At 45.0% G+C, this 24,739-nt stretch overlaps 1 protein-coding gene across 1 annotated transcript in view; it reads right to left on the bottom strand.

Annotated features, from left to right (window-relative positions):
- The window catches only part of POU2F3 (POU class 2 homeobox 3), an 84,494-nt gene that overhangs the window by 51,630 nt on the left and 8,125 nt on the right, over positions 1–24,739 (bottom strand). The window contains exons 4-5 of the mRNA XM_036221107.1: positions 17,805–17,925; positions 16,755–16,823 (exon numbers count right to left, since the gene is read on the bottom strand). Of these exons, the coding sequence (XP_036077000.1) occupies positions 16,755–16,815 (61 nt within the window). The 5' untranslated portion in view covers positions 16,816–16,823; positions 17,805–17,925. The remainder of the gene's footprint in view (positions 1–16,754; positions 16,824–17,804; positions 17,926–24,739) is intronic.

The following is a 24,739-nucleotide window of genomic DNA, read 5'->3' as shown; positions in this document are numbered from 1 at the left end:
AACTACAGTGAGATAAAGCTGGTGACCATGCTTTGTAAGCTGGGAATTGCTATCCAGTTGTGGAGCTGGGTTCCAGACATCCTAGGCTGTTTCTCAAACAGGTTGAGCCTGTTCCTGTGTTAGGAACTTAGTACACTCTGCTCTCTGACTGGAATGCTTCTCTTTCCCTAAAAATTACACACTCGTCCTCCAAAACCCAACTTGAATGTCACATCCTCCATGAAGCTTATTCAAAGCAAAATAAGGGATTTCCTCTTCTGTGTTTCTACATCTCTTATTTCTATCTCTTATAGCACATATCACATTTTTTAGTGTGTCTGTTTCCATCATGTGTGTGTGAGCTCCTAGAGGCCAAGGGTATTATTATATCTTATTCATTTTTGTACCTTGAATGCCTAAAAGTGTCCAACAGTAAGTGCCTAATGGCTCATGTTCGACTCAAATTACTAAGAAATTGCTACAAAAATGAATCTTCTATTCAGAGCTAAAAAATGCAGGTGCCACCATTTGCAGAAATCTGAACACATTCTATTTCCAAGCTCTGGTTCCATCTTTAGAAAGTGGTGGCTGCTTGCAGAAAAAAAAAAAAAAAAACAAAGCAGGACACACACACACATATGGAGCAGGAACATTACTTTTAGAGTTGGAAGAACACTGAAGTCCAACCTCAGAGGGGAAGCACCTTGCCAAAGTCATACAGCCTCAGAGAGCCTGAATCAGAACCAAAGTTCAGATTTCTCAATGCCTATACTCACACAACTTTCCCATTAAATGCATTGCATCCAGTGTCTAATATAGAGAAAACCAGTTATTAGACTTTAAGCAGCAGTTTAGGGAAATAAAGAGGATAGATAATGATTGAATTTGGAAGTGATTCAAAGCAGAGAGGGAGATTAATACAGAAATCTGGATAATGGAATCAGGATTAGAAAATATTTTGGTAGCTTCTAATTGGAGGTCAAAATCAATAAGATAAAATGTAATAGGAATTAATGTAAATCCTTGCATTTAGGTTAAAAAATTAACTGTATAAATAAAAGGGAGGGTGAACTATACACTTAGAAATTGTTAAGATGGTAAAGTTAATGTTTAAACTTTAAGTTTTATGTTTAAATTTCAGTTTATATGGTTTTTATCCCCAATAAAAAATTTTTTAAAAAGTAGACTAAAGGTTTCATTTTTAATAAGGAAATTCTGTTTTGACAAATACTCTAACCCAGACATCTATTTTTCTAATTCATATTGGGTAGTAAACTAAAGTAGTCAAATTGCACAAAGGTATGCCCTAACTTTAAGACTATCTGCTCAATATGATCTAGCAATCTTACTTCTGGGAATCCTTTCGCAATGTTTACATATATCAAATCATCATGATATACTATCTTATGATTTTGTCAATTATACAATAGCCTCAATAAAGCTATCTGCTACAATGTGAAGTCTAATAGTTTCTTCACTAATACCAAAAATCAACCTCAAACTGGCACTAACAATAGAAATAATTATAACTGATATATAATGGTGATTAAAAATTCAAGTGTGCACCAAGTTTAAGATACTTGCTCATCAAAATATCTATACTCTATTTTACATTTTTAAAGATGCTAAATCTCCCAAAGGAATCTAATGTCCCCACCAAAACAGAAAATGAGAATGAAAAAAAAAATGTGTATTGGCGGTCATTATCTAGAAATAAACATACTGCAGTTCCTTAGGGGTAAGGGAAGATAGGGTATGTTGGTGTTAGAGTTTCTCATGTGAAAAAGAAACAACAAAAAAAGTGTTTTGGTTGACTAAAGCTCAGTATTGGCCCAAAATGTGCTGCACCTGGCTGCTTAAAAAGCTAATGCTATCCTATGCATTAACAGACATACAGATCATTGAGGATCTCTGACTGAGAGAGAGCATCAAGCCCAGTTTAGAGTACATTTTTCAAAAGAGACCCCAATGAACTGGGCAAAAAACCACAAGGACCAAGATGGTAAGGAGCCTAGATATCACAATAGATGAAGAAAGGATATTTACCCTAGAGAACACTTTCCTTTGGATAAAATCTTCATTGGATTGTCATGAGAAGTAAATGATTATTTAAGTGTGATAATGGCATTGTGGTTAAAAAAAGGATAATGCCCTCAGGTTTTAGAGATGCATACTGCCCTATTTAGGACTGAAAAGTTATAAAGTCTATAATTTACAAGAAAATATTCTCACAACAAGAATGACAGAAATTTTATAGTTATTGAGAGTAGGCAATGAATATATGGGGGCTCATTTTATTTGTCTCTACTTTTGTGTGTGTTTGAAAATGTCCACAATAAAATGTTAAAAACAAAATATTTTAGAAAAAAATGGATGGAGCTAATATGGTAAATGTTAATAATTATTAAACCCAGATGATGAGTGTATAGGTGTTTGTCAAACTGTTTTCTCTCTTTTCTGTATGTCTGAAGGTTTTCAAAATAAAAAAAAAATTAAAAACCATTTAATAAGGAAACATTTAAAAGCACTTGGCATGATGCCTGGTACATAGTAAGTGATTAAATAAATGTCAGTGGATTTTCCTTCCTCCCCAAATATTGACATGGAAGCGAAGCAGGCCTAGCCTGCGGCTCTAAAGAGCAGAACGAGGGCCAATAGTAGAAGTTGCTGGGGAGTAGGTTTCTCCTCACTATAAGAAAGAATTTCATAAGAAGTGGAATTGCACAGCAGTGAAACCTACACTTTCACATAGACAGAGTTCCCCACTGCTAGGAATATTTGAGCAAAGGCTGCCTATTTCAGGGATGTTACAGAAGTGGTTTTTGAATTAAGGGGCAATTTGATACATCAAGAGGGGGATCTCAGGTGACCTCTAAAATTCCTTCCATCTCTGAAGTCTTAGGGTTCAATGCAAATAATTGAAATGTACCGGAGCTTTTTCTTCCCCTCCCAGAAGCTGGTCACTGTCTGTATCATGTGCATAGAGAGGCACAGGAGGGGCACTCTTCACCATTTCCCTCTGTCCTTTTTGTTCTGCACACAAATAAAAGATAAGGATGAAGAGGAGAAAGTAGGAAGGAAAGAGTTCACAAAGAGGCTTCGGAATCTCCTATTTGGAGATCTAGGGGAGAAATGTGATCTGTGCCAAGTGGGAAAGGCACTAGTTGGAATCTTTCCAGGTCTCTTTGGTTTTCATGGTCCCCTGGAAATCACTGGACCATGAGGTTCCAGTAAGAAAGCAGGAGGAGAGCCAATACCTTGGAATCCTGGTTAATGGGGTTAGGAAGGACCCCAAGAGATCATCAGGACTAGTTCCCTGCTTTGGGAAGATGAGGCATTATTATTTTATTAACTCCATTTTACAGATGAAGAAACTGAGTCTCAACAAGATTAAGTGATATATACGAAGTGACAGAGCTTTTAAAATATGAGCATGTGTTGGGAATGATCCTCAGGGGGAGACGAAACCCATGTCTCCACCACAACATGGTATATTCTTCTCACTCCAGCATGAATCCATCGTTAACATCTAAGGACTCTATCCAAGCCCCAGCTTAGCTCCCACCAACTCCAGCATTTCCCTGGTCCCACATTGTACCCAGACCTGTTCATCTATATCCAAGAGCTCCCTACAATGTAAGGGGCCAGGGCTGCAGGCAGAGGGAGTTGGGTTAAATATGAAGACCATATCCTCATCCATAGAAATACTGGATTAAGTGATCTAAAGAATGTAGAAGCACATTGAATTAGTTCAGAGACCCAGAGTTCTGCATAAAATCTCCTTAGGCCAGGATGGCCATAATACCTCCTGGAGTCCTGATGAGAAAAGCCAAGGGAGGTGCCTGGGAGTCAAGAGCAACTTCCAATGCCAACTCTCCTCCCATGACATCTAGTGAATACCAGGTCAGCAGTGCTGAGCTGCTTGGCCAGGACCCCTGACCAACTAGTTGGTAGGAGCCCTTTTGGAGCCAGCCCTCTTCTTTCCCATTTCAGCCTGCAGCTTCACAGGCCCCACTGATTTTCATAGCATTGGCAGCACCAGGATGAGAATTTGTCTGAGGAGTAATTCTCTGGGTGAGGGAGGTAGAAGTACAAGAACGGAAAACTGTTCAAGCAGGATTTTTCACTTCTGCCTAGTAAACAATGCAGAGAACATTCGGCAATAAGGCTGTATCTCTTCCATTACTGGACTGCTTCTTTTCTCACCAGCTCCATTCCCAATAAAACCCAGTAAGACTTCCAGATACTTTATGACCTCTTGGCAACTTGCTAGCACTTCCTCGGATAGCAATTATTAGTCACCAGTACCTTGAAAATATTCCTGGACAGGCAGCCATCAGAGTAAACCAAGAGACTTCCCAGTGCAGTCATTTAAACCGTCAAAATATTTTTTTCCAGGACCCAACAGACATATCACACCAATCGTTTTTTGTTACTTAACATTCCTCCTAGGAACTAGGAAGTGTTGCCTAATAGAGTTCTATGTAGCAAACATGAGGTAAACTCATCCCGAGGGTTACTTTAAAAGCTGTTTTACACTGGACTTCAGGCAAGTGGCTTAATCTCCATAACCTTCAACAAAAACATTTCTGTCTGCATTCCTGCTACCTCCTTTGTAGCAGTGAAGAAATAAACAGGAGGAACCGAGGATAGCTACTGAAGCCACCTGAAGAACAGGACGCAGGAAGACCTGTGACAGACTATGGAAAGGACACTGGCTTAGGAATTGGAAGATGAGTTTCAGTTCTCCACTATCTGAGTGTCCTTGGTCTAGTCAATTTACCTCTGAGGATGTAGATAGCAATACCAAAAAAATGTAGCATGCATGCAAGCCATGCCCATGGATCCCTGTATCCTTTTCCTTTTCTTAAACTCAGTGCTTAGTGACCACCACCTATGATAAACATCAGCTCTCCTGAAGAAACTCACTTACTACTCCAGGACAGAATGCTCTCTCAGGTTCCCTCTACCTCTGACAGTTTGTGGATTTGAGATTTTTCATGTTTTAAAGTTTTTCCCTCTCTATTCAAAGGGAGAGAATGGTAGAGTAAATATGACTGACCTCGGGGCTTCCTTGAAACATGGCCTATGTGAGTGTCCTGATGACTTTTCTCCATATGCACAGTCATGAGATTGAACGCCAAGGCTTTGCTCTCCAGTCTCTTCTCAAAGTTATCAGGAGCCTGGGGCCATGCCACAGAGGACAGAAGGCATGTTGTGACACCCTTTTGCTAAGAGAAGTCCAACATCACCCCAGCTTCCCTCTAAAATCTGTCATATAATTCTTTGATAAATGAAAGGCTCCTCCTCAAGTTCTCCTAATTATTTAGGAAATACAATCCCCATTTCTTCCCAGTCTGAGATATAGATGGGACTCTCTGGGCTCCCATGCATTGCCTCCTTATCTCTTCCTGGACACCCACTGATGCCACAGTTATGACCATGGGAACCCAAAGGGAGCAGTGTGGTCAGGGGCCAAGCTGAAGAAGCATCCTGGCAATCATGCCAGGTTCCAGAAAAAGGCCACTGTGGAAAGGAATGGAGCCAGAGGAGCCAGATTCCCCACCAAAACCTCGACTAATAGTCCCCTGACCTCGGGAAAACAACAAAAATCCAACTTCACAGGAAGAGCTTTGTCAAATAAACCTAGAGTTCTGGTCACGCCTAATACACACCTCTCAGAGAAATACCTCAGCTGCTATTTCTCCATCAGAACTTTTTCATGCTCGAGGGGACCACAGAGATTCCTGGCACTGCACATGCTATTTATAGGTGAGGAAACTGAGTTCCACAGAGGAGAAGTGAGGAGCTAAAGGTCACACAGGCAACAAATAACAAAGCAAGAACAAACCACCAGAGTTCCATGGCCAGACTTGACTCTTCTTCACAACAGCCCACAGGATTTTTCAGCTGTAAACTCCAGACCAGACAGACCCTCTCTACCCCTCTACCAGCCTTGGGAGAAGAGGTTCAAAGAGACTTAAGGTCAGTAAGAAACTGAGTGTCTCTATCTTTATCTTTTTCCCAGGGTGAAGTGAAGCAAAATGAGAAGGGGTGGGAGAGATCAGGTTGGGCTATCAGAGTGGGGCATGCGGTAGGCCTCTGGTTCTCATGTGGGCACATGAATGACCTCTGTGCAGCTCAGAGGGGCACATGTGTAAGAAGAAGGTTTCGATAGAGATGTTATCTCACAATTGTTGAACAACTCACACTTCCAAAAGCTGCCACAAATATATTCTCATTTCATTCATTCTTTACTTCTTGTTTACAGATAAGGAAACTGAGGCTGAGTTGTGGTGCCAGAGCTAGAAGGAATGTACTTGGATCTCAATGTCCTAGCCCCAGGGCTAGTGTGCTTGCCAACACTCATGGGTCATGGTGAGATGCACAGTACACTTTAATACCCAGTTCTTATTTGATCCTCACCCAACCTGTGAGGTCTACAGGGCCAGAATTACAGAACTCCTGTTTTGTCAGTGAATCAATTGAGGTCCAGGGGCTCAGCAGTCTTCTGAATTTAGACACCATGTCCTTTCCTTCAAGTGGTAAATGCTGCCAGCGTATGTCTTCCTTGCCTCTCTGGGGCCTGTTTTCCTGGGGCTGGAGGAGCCATATCTGAGCAACTGGTGGTGGGGAAAGAGGAGGTTTTGTCCAACGAACCAACAAAACAAAAACAAAGGGTGAAGGACTTGCCTCTTAGGTAGGGGAAGGGGTCCTAAAGAAATAGTGGTCCCACTGTGACCTTGGAAAAGTCATTCCCCTTTTCTGATCCCAGTCTCTTCTGCCATAAAATATGAGAACGGGACTAGATCAGAGAATTTTAAAACATTTTGGCAGCAAAACATTGTTTTCAAATAATAAGGATTAATTAATAGCTGACATTTACTGAGCATGTACTATGTATCAAGTTCTGTAGTAAACACATGACAGCATTTTATACACTGATGGCATTTAATCCTCATAATCACCCTTTGAGTAGGTGCTCTTATTAACCTCATTTTACAGATGAGGAAACTTAAGGCTCAATGAGGTTAATCAACTTGCCCAAAGTTACTGATTAGTAAATTACTGAGTAGAAACTGAAGCCCATGTCCATCCACCAGCCAAGGCTGTCTACACTATGCCATGCTATCTCCAAAAAACCTCACATGGAGTTGCTACAGAAACTCAAGGGAAAAAAAATGACCTTTATATTTTTCAGAACTATAAATATCTTTTAGTCTCATTGAATCAGTACCATCTCAGCACTGGGTCCTGGGAGGAGGGGGTCATTCTACCAGTTCCCTCCCCTTCTTCCTGCCATTTCTGTACTTCCTGAGAAGTGAAGACAAATTTAGGTCAGGATGAATACCAGGAATCTACATTGGGTGGGCTCTCAGTAGAATGACCACTAAGCTTTGATAGCTGCTCCTAAATACAAGTGTACATGATAGTGTATTGGCCATGAGTGAATGAATTCACAAGTAGGTATACTCAGGGGACGGTCCATATTCCTAATTGAGTTTCTGTGGATTAGTTACTAGGCCGTTGTCCCATCATGTGGATACTTTGTCCACCTGATGCTAACAAATAACATTACTCTATGGCAGGCCCTGTTCTAAATGTTTTACAAATGTGACTCCTTTAATCCTCACAGCAACCCTAAGAAATAGATATTATAATTACACCCATTTTACAGACAAGAAGCTGAGCAGCAAGCCTGTAAGTAAGCAGCCCCAGATTACATAAGAGAATCTGGGATAAACTCTAGCTCCAAAGCCTAAGGTCTTTAATGATTGCACCTTGGTAAGCTGAGGGTCCTGAGTACTTTCCTAACACATTAGAGGAACTGAGGGGTGCAACAATGCACATCATTCAAAGTGTCTTACAAATAATAACCAGTGCTTACAAAGGATCAGAGTGTGCTCACAGATCATCATATTTATCTTAGAGCTGGAATTGATCTTAGAGACTCTCAAGTTCAGACAACTCATCTAATGCAATAGTTCCCACCTTTTTGGCACCAGAGATGGGCACTCCTATGAGAATCTAATGCCTGATGATCTGAGGTGGAGCTGAGGCGGTGATGCTAGCACTGGGGAGATGCTGCAAATACAGGTGAAGCTTTGCTCCCTTGCCCGCTGCTCACCTCCTACTGTGCAGCCTGGTACTGTGACCTGGGGATTGGGTACCCCTGATCTAATATACAAACTCAGGCCCAAAGGCAGGAAGTCGACTTGTCCAGAGAAACAGATTGGTGGTAGAGATGCATTCAGAAGACAAGCAAGTCAGGATGAACACCAGGAGCCCACATTGAGGGGCTCTCAGTAGAATGATACTTCTTCATACCTCCTAAGCCGAACAAAAAAGTGCAGACTGTCTTGCCATTTTCACAGACAGGAAAACTGAGATGACTAGTCTGTGGTCACCAAAGGGAGGTAAGACTGAGCCCAGAAGTAGAACACACTCACTGGTCCTCATGAGCTCCTTATGGATGCTGGGAGGTAAACTAAATTCAGGGGCAAAGGGGGATAGGGACCCAGTCAGTTTCCCCATAACACCCAGCCTAGCAGGACCACTAGCAGGTCTCCAGGGGCCATCTAAGACAGAGATGGGTGGGAGGGAGCCAGCTGAGTGCTGTTTCCCTTTGATAACTTTGAGCCCAGAGCAGACATTTGCCAGCTGGCTTAACCCCTTTTGTCCATGCTTCCCTCCACAAGAAAACCTTAATCATCCTCATTTGAATTTCAAACGACTTCTCCACTCTCCTCCTCTTAGCCCCAACAGGTTTTGAGGCAGGGATATGGAAATTTACCCTGCAGTATGGAAATCACCCCCCTATGCAAATAGCCTGCCCAGACCCCATCATAGTCTCCTTTTCAGCATCTCTCCGTGCTCTCTGGCTTAGATTTCAGCTTGAGGGTGTGGGCAGGCCAGGGTCCCTGCTGGGGCTGCCTCCCTGCAGCCTATAGTAGGCAGGTGGGGCACTTCAGTTAGGGACCCAAACCTACCCAGCAACCAGCCTGCACCTCTCTGGCAAACCTGGATCAGACACACCCAAGCAAAGCCAACCACTATTCCCCACCTCCCCAATTGCTAATCCAAGGATGGGCTAGGTGCTGGTAAGAAAGTTCTGGAATCTGGAGGACACTGTGATGCCACCAGAGTGGAGGCAGGAAAGAGGAGACCTAGGGGGCTTTGGTGGTACCAGTGGTAGGAGACAAAAGGCACAGCATGAAACCTGTATGTAAAACGTCATGCAAATTAACAACTATTATTTTTTGAGTCAACAGCACTGGTGCTTTTTGGGAGATGCCTGCAGCTAAGTTTCCCAGGCTCCAACTTGGTACAAAAAGGCCTGCCCTCCCAGAGACTTTCAGGGCCCTGCTATTACCCAAGGAATCCACCCCCTCACCCCCCCAGCACTAGCTCAATGGAGCCAGAAAGGGACTAAAGTCCCTAGAAGTGAAATTCAGCTGTCTTTGAGTACTCTGGTCATTCTCTGACTTGCCTGTCCCACCAAACCCTCAATCTCCAGTGAGGGGGAAGTAGCTCCAGCTAGGATGACCTCATACAGGTTCCATTGGAAGGATATTCAGCCGATTTTTCCCCGCCCCCCTCCCAAATCAAAGGCTGTGGGGAGCAGGGATGAGAGGGAAGTGGGACCTGCTTCCTTGCTCAGCAATCCTTCCTAAGGGTGGGTCATCCTAGGCAAAACCCTTCCCTGGGGGAGAGATTTAAACATGAAAGAGCCACCATCGAATGCTGGCTGAGACTCCAACTTCCATTGCCCTGGCCCTCCTTTAGTTTCCCAAACCCATTCAAGGACCCAAACCTGCCTTTGAAAGAGCAGCCTGGACCAGAAAGGAAGACCTCCAGTGGGTACTCTCTTGCAGCCTGCCCCAAGGGTTTTGAGGTGGAATTTTATGAGTGAGTTTGTATGTGTGTCCGTTTGTATGCTTGTAGGATGGAGCAGGAAAAAATGTAACTGCAGTTCAGTTGCCTGGATTTGGGCTGCTCCTGAAGCCCCTAAGCCTTATCCTAATTTGGTTGTTTATTTTACTTTAAATTCTTTTCCCACTTGTTTAGCACTTTTCCACACCAGGTGTTCACTGCCCTAATTGTTTCTTGAGGAGGAGGGTGGACCCAAGAAACCAAAAGCATTTACTCACAACTTTGAGAAGAATGTTAAGGTCATAAGATGTACCCAGGGTTAGATGTATCCATTGGTCATGGAATGCCAAAGGAAAGGCATTGCTCTAAAGTAGAATGTCTCAGTATGCTCCAATAGCCAGGGCTGGTCTGTAAATTATTCATTAAGTTCTGATTCCAGATACACACAGACATGGTGAGAATTTGGAAATGTTACTAGCACCTCAGGCACATGATTAGTGGGCTCTCCTATTGACATGGGTGTAGACCAATTGGGTCCTGCCGAATGTGTGTGGTGGGTGTGAGCTCTATTAACCAGTCCTACGTGGTTGGACCAAGTATTGGTCTTTGACAGACTGGAAGTAAGACAACTGGTCCTGCACTCCAGATTGTTTGAGAAGTGGTGCTCTAAGGCAGGGGTCCCTAACACCTGGGCCCAGACCTGTACCAGTCTGTGACCTAAGAACCAGGCCACACAGCAGGAGGTAAGCAGCAGGCAAGTGAGAAATTCATCTGTGTTTTCAGTGGCTCCTCAGCACTAGCATTACACCTCAGATCATCAGGCATTAGGTTCTCATAGGAACACTGGTCCCTGGTGCCAAAAGGTTGGAGACTGCTGCTCTAAGGAATGACCACTGATGAAACTAAGTGCAGTTCCAGGTGGTAAAGTCAGCACACAGATATCCCCACCCAGCTCCCTTGCTTTGTCCCCTCTGAGGCTGGAGAGAAAGGAAGTCCATGTTCTTCTTGGGGTGCACAGATGGCAGTAGGGGGTAGGAGGGGCATTTCCTTAAAAAAAGACCTACAAAAGGAAGAGGAATCAGTGCCAGGCAGGACTGGCCCAGCCACCCACAGCTCATGTGAGCAGCATGGTCCTGACTTATCTACCCCATGAGCTTGGGTTTGGGAATCTACAAACAAGACATAAAGTGTCTGTGAATTGTAAGGTGTGGTACACATGTGACTGGCTGTTGTAACTCTTTTATTTGCTAAAGTTCTCTGAGTGCTAGAGGCAGATAGGTGATTCCCGACACCACAGGTTCCTCTCCTGAGATCTCAGGCACAAAGTCACAGTAAGGTGAATTAGTACCTTCTAATCTCTCTGTCACAGAATGTGGAAACAAGTTGGAGTGGAAATAAGTTGGTTTGAGAAAGCTAAAACAAGAGGCCATGGGGTTGTGCTGCAGCATGAGGTCTTAGGTGAGAGATAAGGACTTCCAGGCACAGAGGATTGTATTCTACAAGTACAGGTGGCCAAGAGAAATTGCGGAGTTAGCTTTTAAGGATGGAGTATAGATGCAGGAGGGGAAAAAAAAAAAAAAACCTCTAAGAACAGTAGATTCTTTTATTTTCCAGGGATGGTTTTGAAATGTTTCCAAAGGAAGAAAGAGGTGTGGTCAAGATGTTCTCTCAGAATTCTTACATGCTCAGGAATTCATATGAGTTCCCCCTGGACATCGGGAGGGGTTGTGGCTTCATTTTTCTCTTCCAGAGAGGTAAGGGACAGAATGGGTATAGATTGAGGCACAGGACCAGGGTCATCAGGCTCAAATTTTAAAGACCACCTAGCCCGTCCCCTTCATTTTTCTCTAACAGCATTCTTTCCCCCATATCACAATGAGGAAACTCAAATCTAGGACACAAGCAGACTTCAGTGACAACTTTGTCTTGTCTCCTAATCATAAAATGAAAGGGGTGTGTGTGTGTGCATGTGCATGACTTAGGAAGGGCTATCAATGGGAGACGCTTCTGCACTTCCCCAAGACTCACTTCATCCCAAGTACTTCCTAGATTTCTCCTGTCCTCTTTGTCCTTGAAAGAATATTTTTTGTTCAGTAAGTATTTAAATTGAAAATCACACTCATCTCTAAAGTCTTCTGCTTGTTTCTACCTGGATCCTTGCCTCTAGGTAGTGATGAGACACAGTTTCTTTATCCTCAGGTTGTTTTCTTGGGGACTCAGCTGGGTAGAGACTGCATGATCCTGGGAGTGAACTGCCTGAGAAAGAGTTTCTAGTCTTGGGTCAGATACTCATTCTTCCTCTGGGACCTTATGAGAATCACTAACCTTCTGGGCTCGCCAATAGAATCATGTTCAGCCTTTCTTAAAACCATGTTGAAAGCTCCCAGGGTTAAGTGAAGAGACTTTCTGCAAAGGGTCCCTAAACAGCTAACCCACCTTAGTGATCTTTCTGGAGAGTGGGGCAGATGTTAGTCATTCCACTTCACAGACAGGACAATGGAAGCCAAAGAGGAAGGGCAGCACGAAGGGAAAACTGACAAAGCCCAGTCCCCTTTTATTTCTAGCTCTTCTTTTCTTCCCCTGAGTTCCTCTCATGGAATCCTTACTTCCCAGATCTCTGGGCAGGACAAGAGTTCCAAGGCGTTTGGTCCATTGTCTGGGTTTGCAACCTCACTTCACACTTCCTGTGAAATGTTGGGGAGGAGATAGGGAGCTGGTACATTGGTGAGGCTGGTTCAGGATGAGAGAAGGAAAGGAGGAAGTTCTCACAGAGGCTAGATCCTTACCCTCCACAGTTCACCAGAAGGGACTGAAGTGACCCCAGCCTCTCCCTCTTCTCCAACAAGCATGTTTTGGCCCCAAACAAGGCTTCTGCCTCTTGGACTAGACCAACCCACCTTATAGGAGCTTGGCTACCCTCTACCTCCTATTGCCAGTGCCACCCTCCATAATCTTGTCATTTCCCTTACTGCTACTACTCTGCTGCTGTCCCTGGTTCCCCATCTTGGTACTCAGTCTTTCCACTACCATCATTGGATAGAAAGTCACTAGAAAGACCAGGTTTAATCCTGTTATTTGTTAGGTATGAAATCTTAGGAAAATCAGCTAGCATTCTTTCTCATTACCAGCCTCAATTTCCTCATCTGCATAGTGGGATGATGACATCTACAGTTACAGAATTGTTGTGAAGGCCAAATGCATTGTGTTTGAGAGTGCTCTTCCAGATACAAGTTAGCACTGTTATCCACTCCACCATGGAATTCATGCACTAGGAGAAAAACCCCTTGAGTAGAGAAACTGTTTCTTCATCTTCCAGAGTCCAGGGGCTGATCCAAATGTGTTCCACAGATGTTGGTTAGGTGACTGACTACTAGCCAAGGCAGAGAAGAGGACTGGAAACAGAACGAAGCAAGGCAGCCAGATGTGTTGGAGGAGAGAATGCTGAGAGGGTAGCTAGAAAAAAAGGAATATGAGGGGCTGAGGAAAATGGGGTAGAAAGAGAGAGGTCAGTGCTGAGAAAGCCTGCACAAACACAGGGCATGGAGACTGATGGGAGATAATTTAGAAAAGTGGAATTATGTATACGTCTTCTAAAATTCAGCTCTTAAATCATCCAGCCCAAATCTCTCCTTATATGGGAGAAAAATAAAGGTCCTGGTGAAGAAACACTTGTCCAATAATCTGCAGGAACTTCATGGCAGAGCTTGGAGTTAGGACTGAGTTTGATTCCTGGTTAGAAGCTGTGTGATTAGTTTCTCATTCTGAGCCACAATTTCTTCATTGATAAAAACAAAGATTGTAAGAATGAATTGAGATGATGCATGTAAAGTTTTAGGTACATAAAGTACATCTGCCTGGGTATGGGGAGAAGGCTCCATGAATATGCTTGCCCTTTCCCTCCTTCCTCCTGAGCCTACCAGATTTGACCTTCCCTGAGTCTGAGGCTATGCTGTGACCAATATGGTCAAAAGTTATAAAGCTAGCTGCATAGGTGCTTGGGTTGTCAGTTATAGACTGGGGGCTTTTCAAATGTGGGTCAGTTATATCTTTATCAACCACTCAATTGGGAACAGAAAAGAATTGTCAGTCTCCAAAATAAAGAAAAAATAACAACAGGTAGGTTAGAAAAAAAAATGACCAAAAATCTGATAGTTCAGAAATCTAGAAACAACTTGGCTCCAGTCCTCTGGGAGTTATGGACAAAGCACTAGACAGGGGATTGGAAGCCTCCTCTGGTCCCTAAAGCTGTCAGACTTTGAGGCCTTGGGAAGTTTATCTTCCATCCAAGCTTCAACTTCCTCATAGGCAGAAAGAAAGGGAAAATATAATCTGCCTTGCCAGGTCTCTACCAACCAGAATATCTGTGTCTAGACCTGAGAACGCTCTCCTTTGTAGTCAGGGCCAGTGTGGATGGAGAAAATCACCTCTTTTTTTCACCTCCCACCTCTTGTACCTCTTGGGGATTTCACACAATAAAGAGAATGCTCTCAGGGAACTGGAGCTTTCTAAGTCACCTTTGTTTATAGTTCCTTTAAACCCAGAAAAAAAAACCACCCCTTAATTCATGTACTGCTGGGAAGAGGAATCTGCCTTTTAAAAATCCAAAGGAAGCCATTAAACCAAGTTGGTAACCACTGTGACTCATAATAAGTTCTCTGTAAAAAAAAAAAAATGAGTCAGAACGACTTTCCAGGAAGTTTGGTTACTTTAATTAGCTACCTTTTTTTTTTCTTGCCCTTAAAACCATGCAGTAATCCGATGATCACCTAAGTATAGATGCTTCCAGCCACTGAGCTGAGTCCCTACACGTGAAAGACTAGGGGTGGAGAAGTTCTAGACAGCATGGACTTCACAGTCTCCTCGGAGTCTAGGAGCCACATAGAATCCTTTCCTGAATGAAAGCAGAAAAATAGACCTCTGGGGCTGACCCACTTGGCCTGAGTAAAGAGGCAAAGGACATCCCAGCTACCTGCAGCCCAAAGCACTAAGCAGAAATGCTCATTCTGTATATTACAGAATCACAGAATCTTAATGATGCCATTTAGAGGTAATGATGATCACAGCTGCCATGTGCCAAGCACTATGCTAAGGCCTTTAAACATAATCTTAGCTAACTCTCAACCCACTCCTGAAGATGGGCATTACTTGTCCCCATTTACAGAAGAGATAAGGCTAAATTAACTTATCAGAGCATACAACTAGTAAGCAGCAGAACTGTGATTTTTATCCCAGGTCTGTTTGGTTCTAAATCTACTCTTCAAAGGTCACCTCTTCCTGCCTCCTAAGGAGGTAAAGCGGCTGAGCAAAGGTCACATGTCGAATTGACAATAACCCTGGGATAACAGATTCCAAAAGTCCCCATTTATCTCTGGATTCTTTCTCCTTCAGCCTAGTCTGTACATAGCTCCCACAGTCCCAGATATGAGGCCAGAACTTGCTTAGATTGTTGAAAACATCTTACCCTTCCTAACCCCCACCTAAGATCTGAACTTCCTTCCTCTCATTGTTTACCATTCAGGGTTCTGCATAGCTCCTTCTCCCTCCCCACATGGTTACCCTGACTTGGTCAAGTAACTAATAACAGAATACAAGTACCAGCCTGCTCAGAGTAGTCTTCTTTCTACATGGATACTCTTTTAGCTCTGTTCCCATGTACCTGGGGCAATATGCCTGGCCCAGGTGAGTAGCCAACCTGCTACCAGGAAAGGATGACCCAACTTCTCCCGAACCATGGCTTCTAGACTCTGATTTTTCTCTAGGGCTGTGTCAAAGTTGAGACTGTGCCTATCAATCGCCAGCTGAACTGATTTTAAAGGCTTTCTGGAGTTCTTGAGATTGGAGAGAATTTTCTTCTCAACTGGAAAGAACAGGTGCCCCACTTTATAGAAACTTAGGAAAACATACTCAGCTAATAAATTAATTTCTGGAGTGGCTTATATTCTCTTAGTTTAGTTGTCACTATCCATAAAGCAAAATATAAAGCCTGTAGCTTGACTTTGCAAAAAAGACACTGTTTCAATATTAAATTGAGGGCAGAAAAGTTTATTGTAAATGCATCCTCAGCTGCCCCCCACCATAAGACCTCAATTATTTTGTCCCTTATTCTAAGTCTTTTAGTTTCATGAATGGAACTAGACTGCACCCAAAGACCTAGGAAAAGATGTTAGCTCTGGTAGACATTCTGTTCTTCTTCTATTTTCTATGTCTCCAAAGATCCAGTTGAAAGGCTAACTGAGGTCTTGGTGGGATACTATTAAAGTTATTTGAGTTGTTTTTAATTATATGTAATTTCAAAGGAAGGCTTGACTATGGAGTTAAAAGCAGAGAGGTATGCGACTTTTTTCTCAATTTTTCCCTATCCTCTTTCCTTTCTTCCAAAGCAGTCATCTCCAGCTACCAACCCATCCTCTCTGAGTCTATCAACATGCACATAATTTGGAAGAGGAATACTTGCACACAGGCCTCTTTGGTTAGTTTCCTGAGTAGGAGTTTTGAGATATCTAGGTTAAAAGGTCCTAGTCCCCATCTACTAAAGACAGGTTCTGTCTTCTGTCAGTAGCTGCTGAGAACACAGCCTGCTGCTTCTAGGGTTGTTGGAACGGCACATTAAAAAGTGACTCTTCTTCTTTTTTTTTTTTTTTTTTAGTTTTTAAGAATCTGGCCATTTCCTAGCCTACCTCCAGAGATTTCTTTGTTCCATGTAGACCAATATGTATTGTTTGAAATCTCCAGGATCATATCCTACATCTGTAGGCAATTCTTTCATTTCTTAGGACTCAACTTTGGGGTCTGATGGGCTACATGACCAAAGGAGAAGAGATGCAACATTGTTTCAAAATTTCCAACAATTCCCTCCCACCAGGTGCTTTCCTGTTTCATTTCTCAGAAGAGAAGACCCTTACCTGTCTCCACCTGGCTGAGAGCATTGCGAGCATCCATGGAATCTGCCACATCCCCACTCATCTTGATATCTGCAGAGAAAACACAAATGATTTTAATAAAGGTCACAATTTTTATTGCTATAACACACATGGCTTTAACTAAACAGCAAAGATGAAAGTGTAATTACAACCATCACTTTCAAATTTCTGATTCCTGAACACACAACCATTAGAATATTCATAAACTCAGGGCACATATCCCCTCCTCTCATGCTTTCCCCCTTTCCCCCATGCTACTGCAGGGTCTCTCACCTTTTGCATCATTGTCATTCCCCTCTATCACTGGGATCAGGCTAGTAAAAATTTAACAAGGGAAGGGGTACAGAAGAGAGAATGTTTCCCACTCTTAATCCTCATTTCTTTTTGGATTTGGGGAATTTATTTTACTTTTTAAAATAGCATAAGAAATATCCATCTCCCCTCTTCCCCCCATAATAGCCCTATGCTGGAAGGCAGGAATACCCTTGAACCAAGGCTTCACCTTTCTCCAATTCTTGACTCTGTTCTTTGATTCTCAGAGGTCAGCCTACTCTCTAGGGATCACACCCTAGCTTTTGTGTGGTCTCCTTGGATATCCTATTCTTTGGAGACCCTTACATTCTCTCCTATACTTCCGACATGTTCAGTGAAAAAGGAATAGCGGGTGGGTCAGTGCCCCGAAAAGAGATAAGATCAAGCAAGGCCAGTCTCAGTGCTGTGGGTTTGGCCTCTCCGCCTTGCTTCATTTCAATAATTAAATGTTTACCCACTATAAACAGCTGCCACCACCTAAGAGGCTCCTTAGTCTCCTCCAGGATCAGAAGAGAGAAGGAAAGGGGCAACTTTGAACTAACCCACGCACTTGACTACTCTCCTTATTAAACCACCCAAATACTGAAGCTGTTAAAGACAGAGAATATTTTACTCAAATTGTGTTGACTCTCATCCTCTTCCCCACCCCCACCCTCTTCTTTGGAACAGCATTTTAACTCTTTCCAACCAGATAAAGTCTTGGTGAACCAATTTGCATACCTGGCTCACCAGCCAATCTTAGTTAAGCAGGCAGCCTTAATTTGCAGGAGGTAATCAGGCAGTTGGCAGTCTGGACACCGATGGTCTGGAGATGATCAGGATGAGGGGAAAGGGTGGACCTCTGCCTCAGGAAAAATGGGGAGAAATCTACTTATTATTTTTTTAGAACAATGGCATGTGTGGCCCTGGCAGAGATTTAAATTGTGGCTCCTGGGCATGTAGTGACTACAGGGCAGGAGTGACTGTTTTGCCAAGCAAGACAGAGATGGGAAATCCAGAGCCTCTCCAGCCCTTAGAACACCCTGGAATAGGGAAGTAAGCCACTATGGTTTGAGGAATATTTTTGAGACCCACCAAAGTGATGACTCCCAGGTAAATACTTGGAGCTCCATACAGCCGCCCCCTGGACCTCCACACTGTCCTATATGGTCACAGACCTCCAGGGGAGTTACCATACCCCACCACTTATCCCAGTGTACTGCATTTAGGAATGCATTTCTTTAGCCTAACCTAAGTCTTTCCTGCTGTAGTTTGAAACTCCCTGTATAGTCTGTTAGGCATGAATATGCAGACTAGTGTGGGCTACCTGGACAGATCTGCAAAGAGCTTCTGCTTCTCTTCTTCACTCCAATGGAGAAATAAGCTTTGCTGCATCCTACTCCTGAGTACTACCCCTGGAGCTGTGCATGGCCTAACAGACCTGCTCAGCTTTTACTTCCCCATAGAGATTCTTCAGCAGTGCTGAGAAAAAGACTGCCCAGAAACTGTGGGAGGGGAAGAGTTTGCCCTTTGGTGGTTTTTTAATGCTTCAGTACCACCTGGAATTAAAAGCATAGGTTTTGGTGGAAGATAGACCTGGATTCAATTCCAGTGTCATCTCTAACTAGCTGGGGAACTCTGGCCACATATTTGAACCTGTTTTCTCAACTGAAAAACAGGAATAATGATACTTCCCAGAGTCATTGTGAGGACCAAATGAAATACTGGATGAAAACTGCCTGGCACAAAGTAAGCATATGATAAATGAATTAACTAAACAGATACTTAGGCTTTGATGTTAGTTCCCTTCTCTCATTACAACAAACAGCTTTACTTGTGTCTCAGCCCTATTATAACTTGTCCTTTAACTGGGGAACCATTGGCATTCTTCAAATTGACTTCATAGGAAAAAAGCTCATGGGGACAGGAAGAGTTCATGATGCAGTAAGGCTGGGATGACTAGATTCTCTGAATCAGTTTATTTTAAATTCGTGATGTTTAAGAAGGGTAACTCTTTAAACCATAATTTTATGTCTGTAACCCAAACTCTCTTCCAATACCCATACTCTGCATTTCCTTTACATATACCTCAAAGTCATCTAACTCATCCTTTAAATGAGCTTAAGTAGCCCTAATCATATCTAAAAATAGCTTTTGAAGGAGTCAAAAACACCACACTCTGCCAGGACATCTACTAATTTGATGTACTCTTTATGAGAGCAACACTGTGACACTTCTGGATTGGAAAGGGATTTGAGCCTGAACAGAGGCAGGCTGAGATGATCTGTAAAAGCTCTTCTGAAGCCCCAAAGGATGTTAAGATACCGAGAACCTGTTCCTGTTGGGTAGGAGGCTGTGACTGCTGGGTGGGACGAGCTCTTGGGTCTCAGCCTAAAAATGGGCCAACACCGAAACTCCCCAAGATGCCATAACCCTTTGCCTATTGGACAGCACTTGCAGGGGTGAGTGAGAGGTATGGGGTGGGGCCAGGCTTCTTGGCTGTTCTTATCTCAGCCCCAATTGAGTAGGCTTTGCCATCACTCCCTTCCCTGGGGAGGCTCAGCTGCTCTGTGTAAGAGTACAGATACCAGACACGGACCTTCATCTGCCTTGCTGGCACCATCACACTCTGAGGCTGGGGCAAGATGCTGGTGGCTGGCCTTGCTCTTCCCTATGCCTTGGTATGACCCAAGAGTAGATCCTTCTTACACATTCATGAACAAGGATGTGTACATGAGTTTGCAAGAGCAAAGTCCAGGAGACAGCATTTTTCCCAGGCTGAGCATCGACACTATCCTGGAACCCCTGGTATATTATAGGCTATTCGGGGAAACCATCCTTTTCTCTCCTACAGTCCATCTTCATTTCTTTGGAAGGAACTGGAGATTCCTCCTGACTTCTTCCTGCACGTGCTGATGAGGGCACTTCTACCATAGGGAATTCAAGGGACCCAGTAGTCCTACCTCTGAGCCAGCCATGGCTCCCACTCTTCCCTGCAAGAGACTTCTCTCATTTCTTCTTCAAGAGAAATCCACTTCCTCTCCCAATGAGGCCTTCCATCCCAACTGGTATACTGTAACTAGTATCAGTCTGTAAGACTTGATCCCTCTTTCTCAGCCCTAGTGCGGAACAGCTCAGTGAGAAAGACAGAAAAAAAAAGGTGCCTGGGACAGGCCAGGTGTCCCCCTCTGGCTGGCTTTCTACTGTTTTCCTCTTTTTTCTCTCCCTCCCCATGTATCTGTCTGTTTCTTATCTACCCCTCTGACTATTTTTGGCCTAGGAAAGGGAGCCCCTCCTTGGGTAGAGTGCCCCTGTGTCTGGTGACCTCATGCTTACTCAGGTGTTCCTGCTCCCGTGTGAGAGATGCTCTATGGAGTACAAAGTGCTGAGGCCCCAGGCCAACCTGCTGTGGCTTACATCCAAGTTATCAGAGGAAAAAGATGGGCTGACTAAGGGGCTGCAATGATTTTGGAGCTGAGTGTGTGTTTGTGTTGGGGGGGGGCTATGCCCTACTTTGTGTACTCCTGCTCCCCCTCTTTCACCACCAAATTCTTCCAGCAAATCAATTGAGGAGTCATCCCCAAAGGCCCAGAACTTGGCATTCACAGAGGAAGTGTGTTAATAAACAATCTGCAGAATATAGGATAACTGTGAGGGGGAAAATAGGACCCAAAGGAGACCAAATTTCCACCAAAAGGAGAGACCCTTATAAGGGGCCCATAATGAGACACTCCACAGAGGGACCCTCCCTCACAGACCCCACAGAAGAGCCCGCACTGAAAAACCCTGCAGAGACAACCCTGGACTGAAAGGCCCACTGAGAAGAGCCAGCAAAGAGAACCCTCGATTAGCAATCTAGTCAGAGAGACTCTACAGAAAGTCCCAAACTGAGAGAGCCTCTGAGATGCCACTGAAGGGGAACCAGATGCCACACAGGGGCCCAGACAGCCCTAAGAGGAGAAAGACTGAAAAAGAAGGGCAGGGAGTAAATGTGCAGAGATGAATCAGGTAGCCCACTGAAGGTGGATGGAAACCCCCTTCTGGGGAGTCACCCCACCTTAGGTTTAGATCAGTCTCTCCTTTTGTAGCTGGAACCCCTGTCTACAGAGGACAAGTGTGAGGGAGGTGTCTGGGTTTTGAGAAGCATCATTCTGGAGCTTCCACCAAGGCCAAGGCAAGGGAGGCTTGGCCCTCTCACCTCAACCTCACTCTCTCTCCTGCTCTTTGCTAGATTTTCTTAGTCCCTAGGCTGCTTTCCTGCTGGGTCCCAGCTGTCCCACCTCCTCCCGCTTCCCTCAGAGCAGGAGGTGAAACCCCCCCAGGAAGTGTCCTATCTTGGTCCTAAAGAACTTTCCCCTGGAGCCCACCTTTCTAAATTCTTGCTCCCATTCAACCCTTCTTGGTGGGAGGTAAAAGAAGGAAAACAGGGCTGGTGTCACAGGGTCTCAAAACAGATTTTCCCCAAACATTGGGTTACACCAGTTAGATGGTCCCTGTTGTCTACCTCTTCTGGCAGTCCTGGCACCTGGGGATGCACTCAGAGTTAACTCCTCTCTCAGCCCTGCCAAGACTGCCTCTGGGAACTGTGGACTCTAGGGCTCCCTGGGTACCCATTGCTGCTTGTTTTCAGCACTGGTGGGCCTCAGGAAGGGCCAAAGCCTCCAGCCTACTCTGCTCCTTGGGGGCGGGTTGGGAAAATTGCCTCCCCTTAGTCTTCTTTCCTACTCTTCCAGAAAGGAGAGCAGGCAACAAAATTCCCATCGACATTGCTGAAATCCTAAATAAAGGTCATTGGGTGCTGCCCCCTTTGAGAGGCAAATCATCGGTTTGCAATGGCCAAATTAGGTTTAGTTTTCTTCACTCTGAATCTGTTCTCTGCTCAAGCCCTCAGACCTCCATAAGGCCTACCCTAACGCAAAGCCCAGCCCCTCAGGAATAGTGGTCCCTGCCCTAACACAGCTGTGGAAGGATAGATCGGTGAGTGAATAGAGGGGTCTTGGTTCACTCTATGCCCACATACCATTCTCACAAGACAAACTGACTCCTGGAAAAGTATTTCCATTTCCTAAATTCTCATACCCAAGGAAAGGAGGGCTTGATATTTGAATCCATGGGACATGGGACTCAAAGGATGTCTCTCATCACCCCATCTCAGGCGCAGAGATGGAAGCACCTATCTCACAGCCCCTTGTGCAGGGTGCTCCTCATGTGGGATCTTATAGAGCTCCTGACCAACACCTGCACACTGGACTCTTCACCACCACCCCTCCCCCCTGCACTGAACCTATAGCACTTCCAAGACCTGCAGAGCATGTGCGTGGACACGCTGTCACACATGGAGTGGGCACACCTTCACACATGGGGTCTGCTCTACCACCTTTCCCAATTCACATAGGGACAGACAGACTTACCTCTGATACACAAGACACATGCTTCCACAAGCCCCAATCAATACATGTGCGGCATGGCAACTGCCCCAGGGGTGCCTCTGTAATTGCCCACCCCCCTTACTTCTCCTAGGCTCCCCCAGCCCAACTTCGGATCTCACAGATGCCCACTTTGTCTCCACTTCACATAATTGCCAAGGACACAAAACATGTAACATGTGGATACACGTATTTTCCTCACTTATGTACTCCCTGGTCCACACCCCTAGCTGAATGAGTGAGCCACCTTTCTGTAATAGGTGAATAAGGCAACTTCAACGAGAAGACTACAGTTCAGCACACCCAAGCCTCACACATCGGCCACTCTTCACATTGGAGTCTTCAGAGGCCCTCCCACTCCCCAACCCTGTAGCCCCCACATTTATTCTTCTCCAAGGTCCCCTCCCCCTCCCACCAAATCTACCTCCCCACTCCCGCCCCTGGGTGACCCGCTATCCACACTGACCTCTCCTGGCCGCCGGGGAATAAGACCCCCGAGCATGGTGGCCCCCTCCTTCGCCCCTTCCCATGCGCAGTAACACCTGTCAGAGCTCACTACCTACACCCTCACCTGTGTGCATGAGTTCCAGATTCACCATCCTGCCCCAGGCGGGGCCAAAACCAGCGCCCCTCCAGGACCCTCGCGTCGGCCCCAGCCGGGCCCCCTGGGAAGCCAGGGTCTCCTTCCTTCCGCCCCCGGTCGTCGCCGCCGCCGCGGGAGCTGCTGCCAGAACCTTCGCCGCCGCCGTCGCGCGCTTTGCTCCACCCGCCGGGGCAGCACTCAGCGCAGCCAGGATTACTACACGCCCCAGGTGAGCATGCGGCGCGGCGGGGGGCGGGGGCCGTCGACCACGCCCCCTGGCCAGTCCCTGGCACCTGGACCCCAGCCCATGCAAAGCAATAATTTGCATAAGAGGAGCTAGGGGTCCAGAGAGGAAGCAAGGGGTGCTGCCAAGGCGAGTCCCCACCCTGTGGAACACCTCTTTGCCCCAACCCGCCCTGGCAGCCTCCCTGCACCATACCTGCCGCGACCCGGACTTCTGGTCTAGCTCTCCCTTTTTAGGAAGGAACCCCTGGAGGATTATTAGCCAACCAGACTTAACTTCTACCTGGTCAGACTCCCTAAGTGAGTCTGGAAGTGAAACTTCCTGGAATGTTTGGAGAAGCCATGGGTTACAGGAAAAAATCTGCTTTTGGAAGCCTCTCTCTCAATGGTTTATCAGTTGTGTGACAATGAGACAGGCTCTTCCCCGAATTCATTTTACTCATCTGTAAAACGGAGCAAGTGTGAATCCTAACTGACAATTCTCTGCATGGAATTAGCAATTTGCCAAGCTCACCAGCTCCCATGCATCCTCACAGCTTCCTGGGACCTAGATGGGGCCCAGCTTATTATTACATCTTCCAGGTGAAGACACTGCCCTTTGCCTACCCCACGAAGGTCCCAGGTTGCTCTGAGGCTTTATGACATGATGATATGAAAGTTATTTATCAATGTCAGGGGTTGTGGAGACAGCCACCCCCCTCATTTACAGAGCCGGGGGATGACAAAATCACACAATCCCCAGGTGACAGACAGAACCTGGCTGGAATCAGGTCCCTGGATTCCCACTTCAGTGCTCTTTGCAGCACCCATCATAGATCTGAGCTCCTCCATCCCCCTTCTCCTCTACTCTTTAGGTCACAGTAAGTGGTGCCAAGGGCAAGGGGCCACCTGTCTTGTAAGCACAGAAAGCCATATGCCAATGGAAGGGCAGGGGCTCACCTTTCCAGACATGTCTTATTATCAACCTACCTTAGTCTCAAGGACTATTTCCTGCTCACAGAACAGGTCCTGGGCTTTTCCGTCTCTACGTCTTGTTTACAGTGTTACTTCCACCTGGTATATCCACCCACCATCTACCCCAATAATCCCTATAATAATACCCAGCATTTATTGAACTTTTATTATGTGTCAGGCACAGTACTAACACTTTAAAGCATCCATTTCATTTAGTTCTCATAACACTTTGTAGATTGAACTGTTATTGTTTCCATTTTACAGATGGGAAAAATAAGGCTTAGTGAATTTAACTTGTCCAATGTTACACAGCCGGTAAAGTATTAGGGCTCCTATTTTAAAGCATTGCACTTAACTCCCTCCGTGCACAACTCAAATGCCACCTCCTTTCTGAAGTTGGAAGTGATCTGATCTCTCACTAAATTACCATAACACTTCAATGTTCTTAATAGCCCTTGTGGTGGATTCTG

The sequence above is a fragment of the Rousettus aegyptiacus genome, unplaced genomic scaffold (assembly GCF_014176215.1).
Source record: "Rousettus aegyptiacus isolate mRouAeg1 unplaced genomic scaffold, mRouAeg1.p scaffold_m13_p_5, whole genome shotgun sequence".
Taxonomy (NCBI): Eukaryota; Metazoa; Chordata; class Mammalia; order Chiroptera; family Pteropodidae; genus Rousettus; species Rousettus aegyptiacus.
This window is presented reverse-complemented; position numbering and strand designations above follow the sequence as displayed.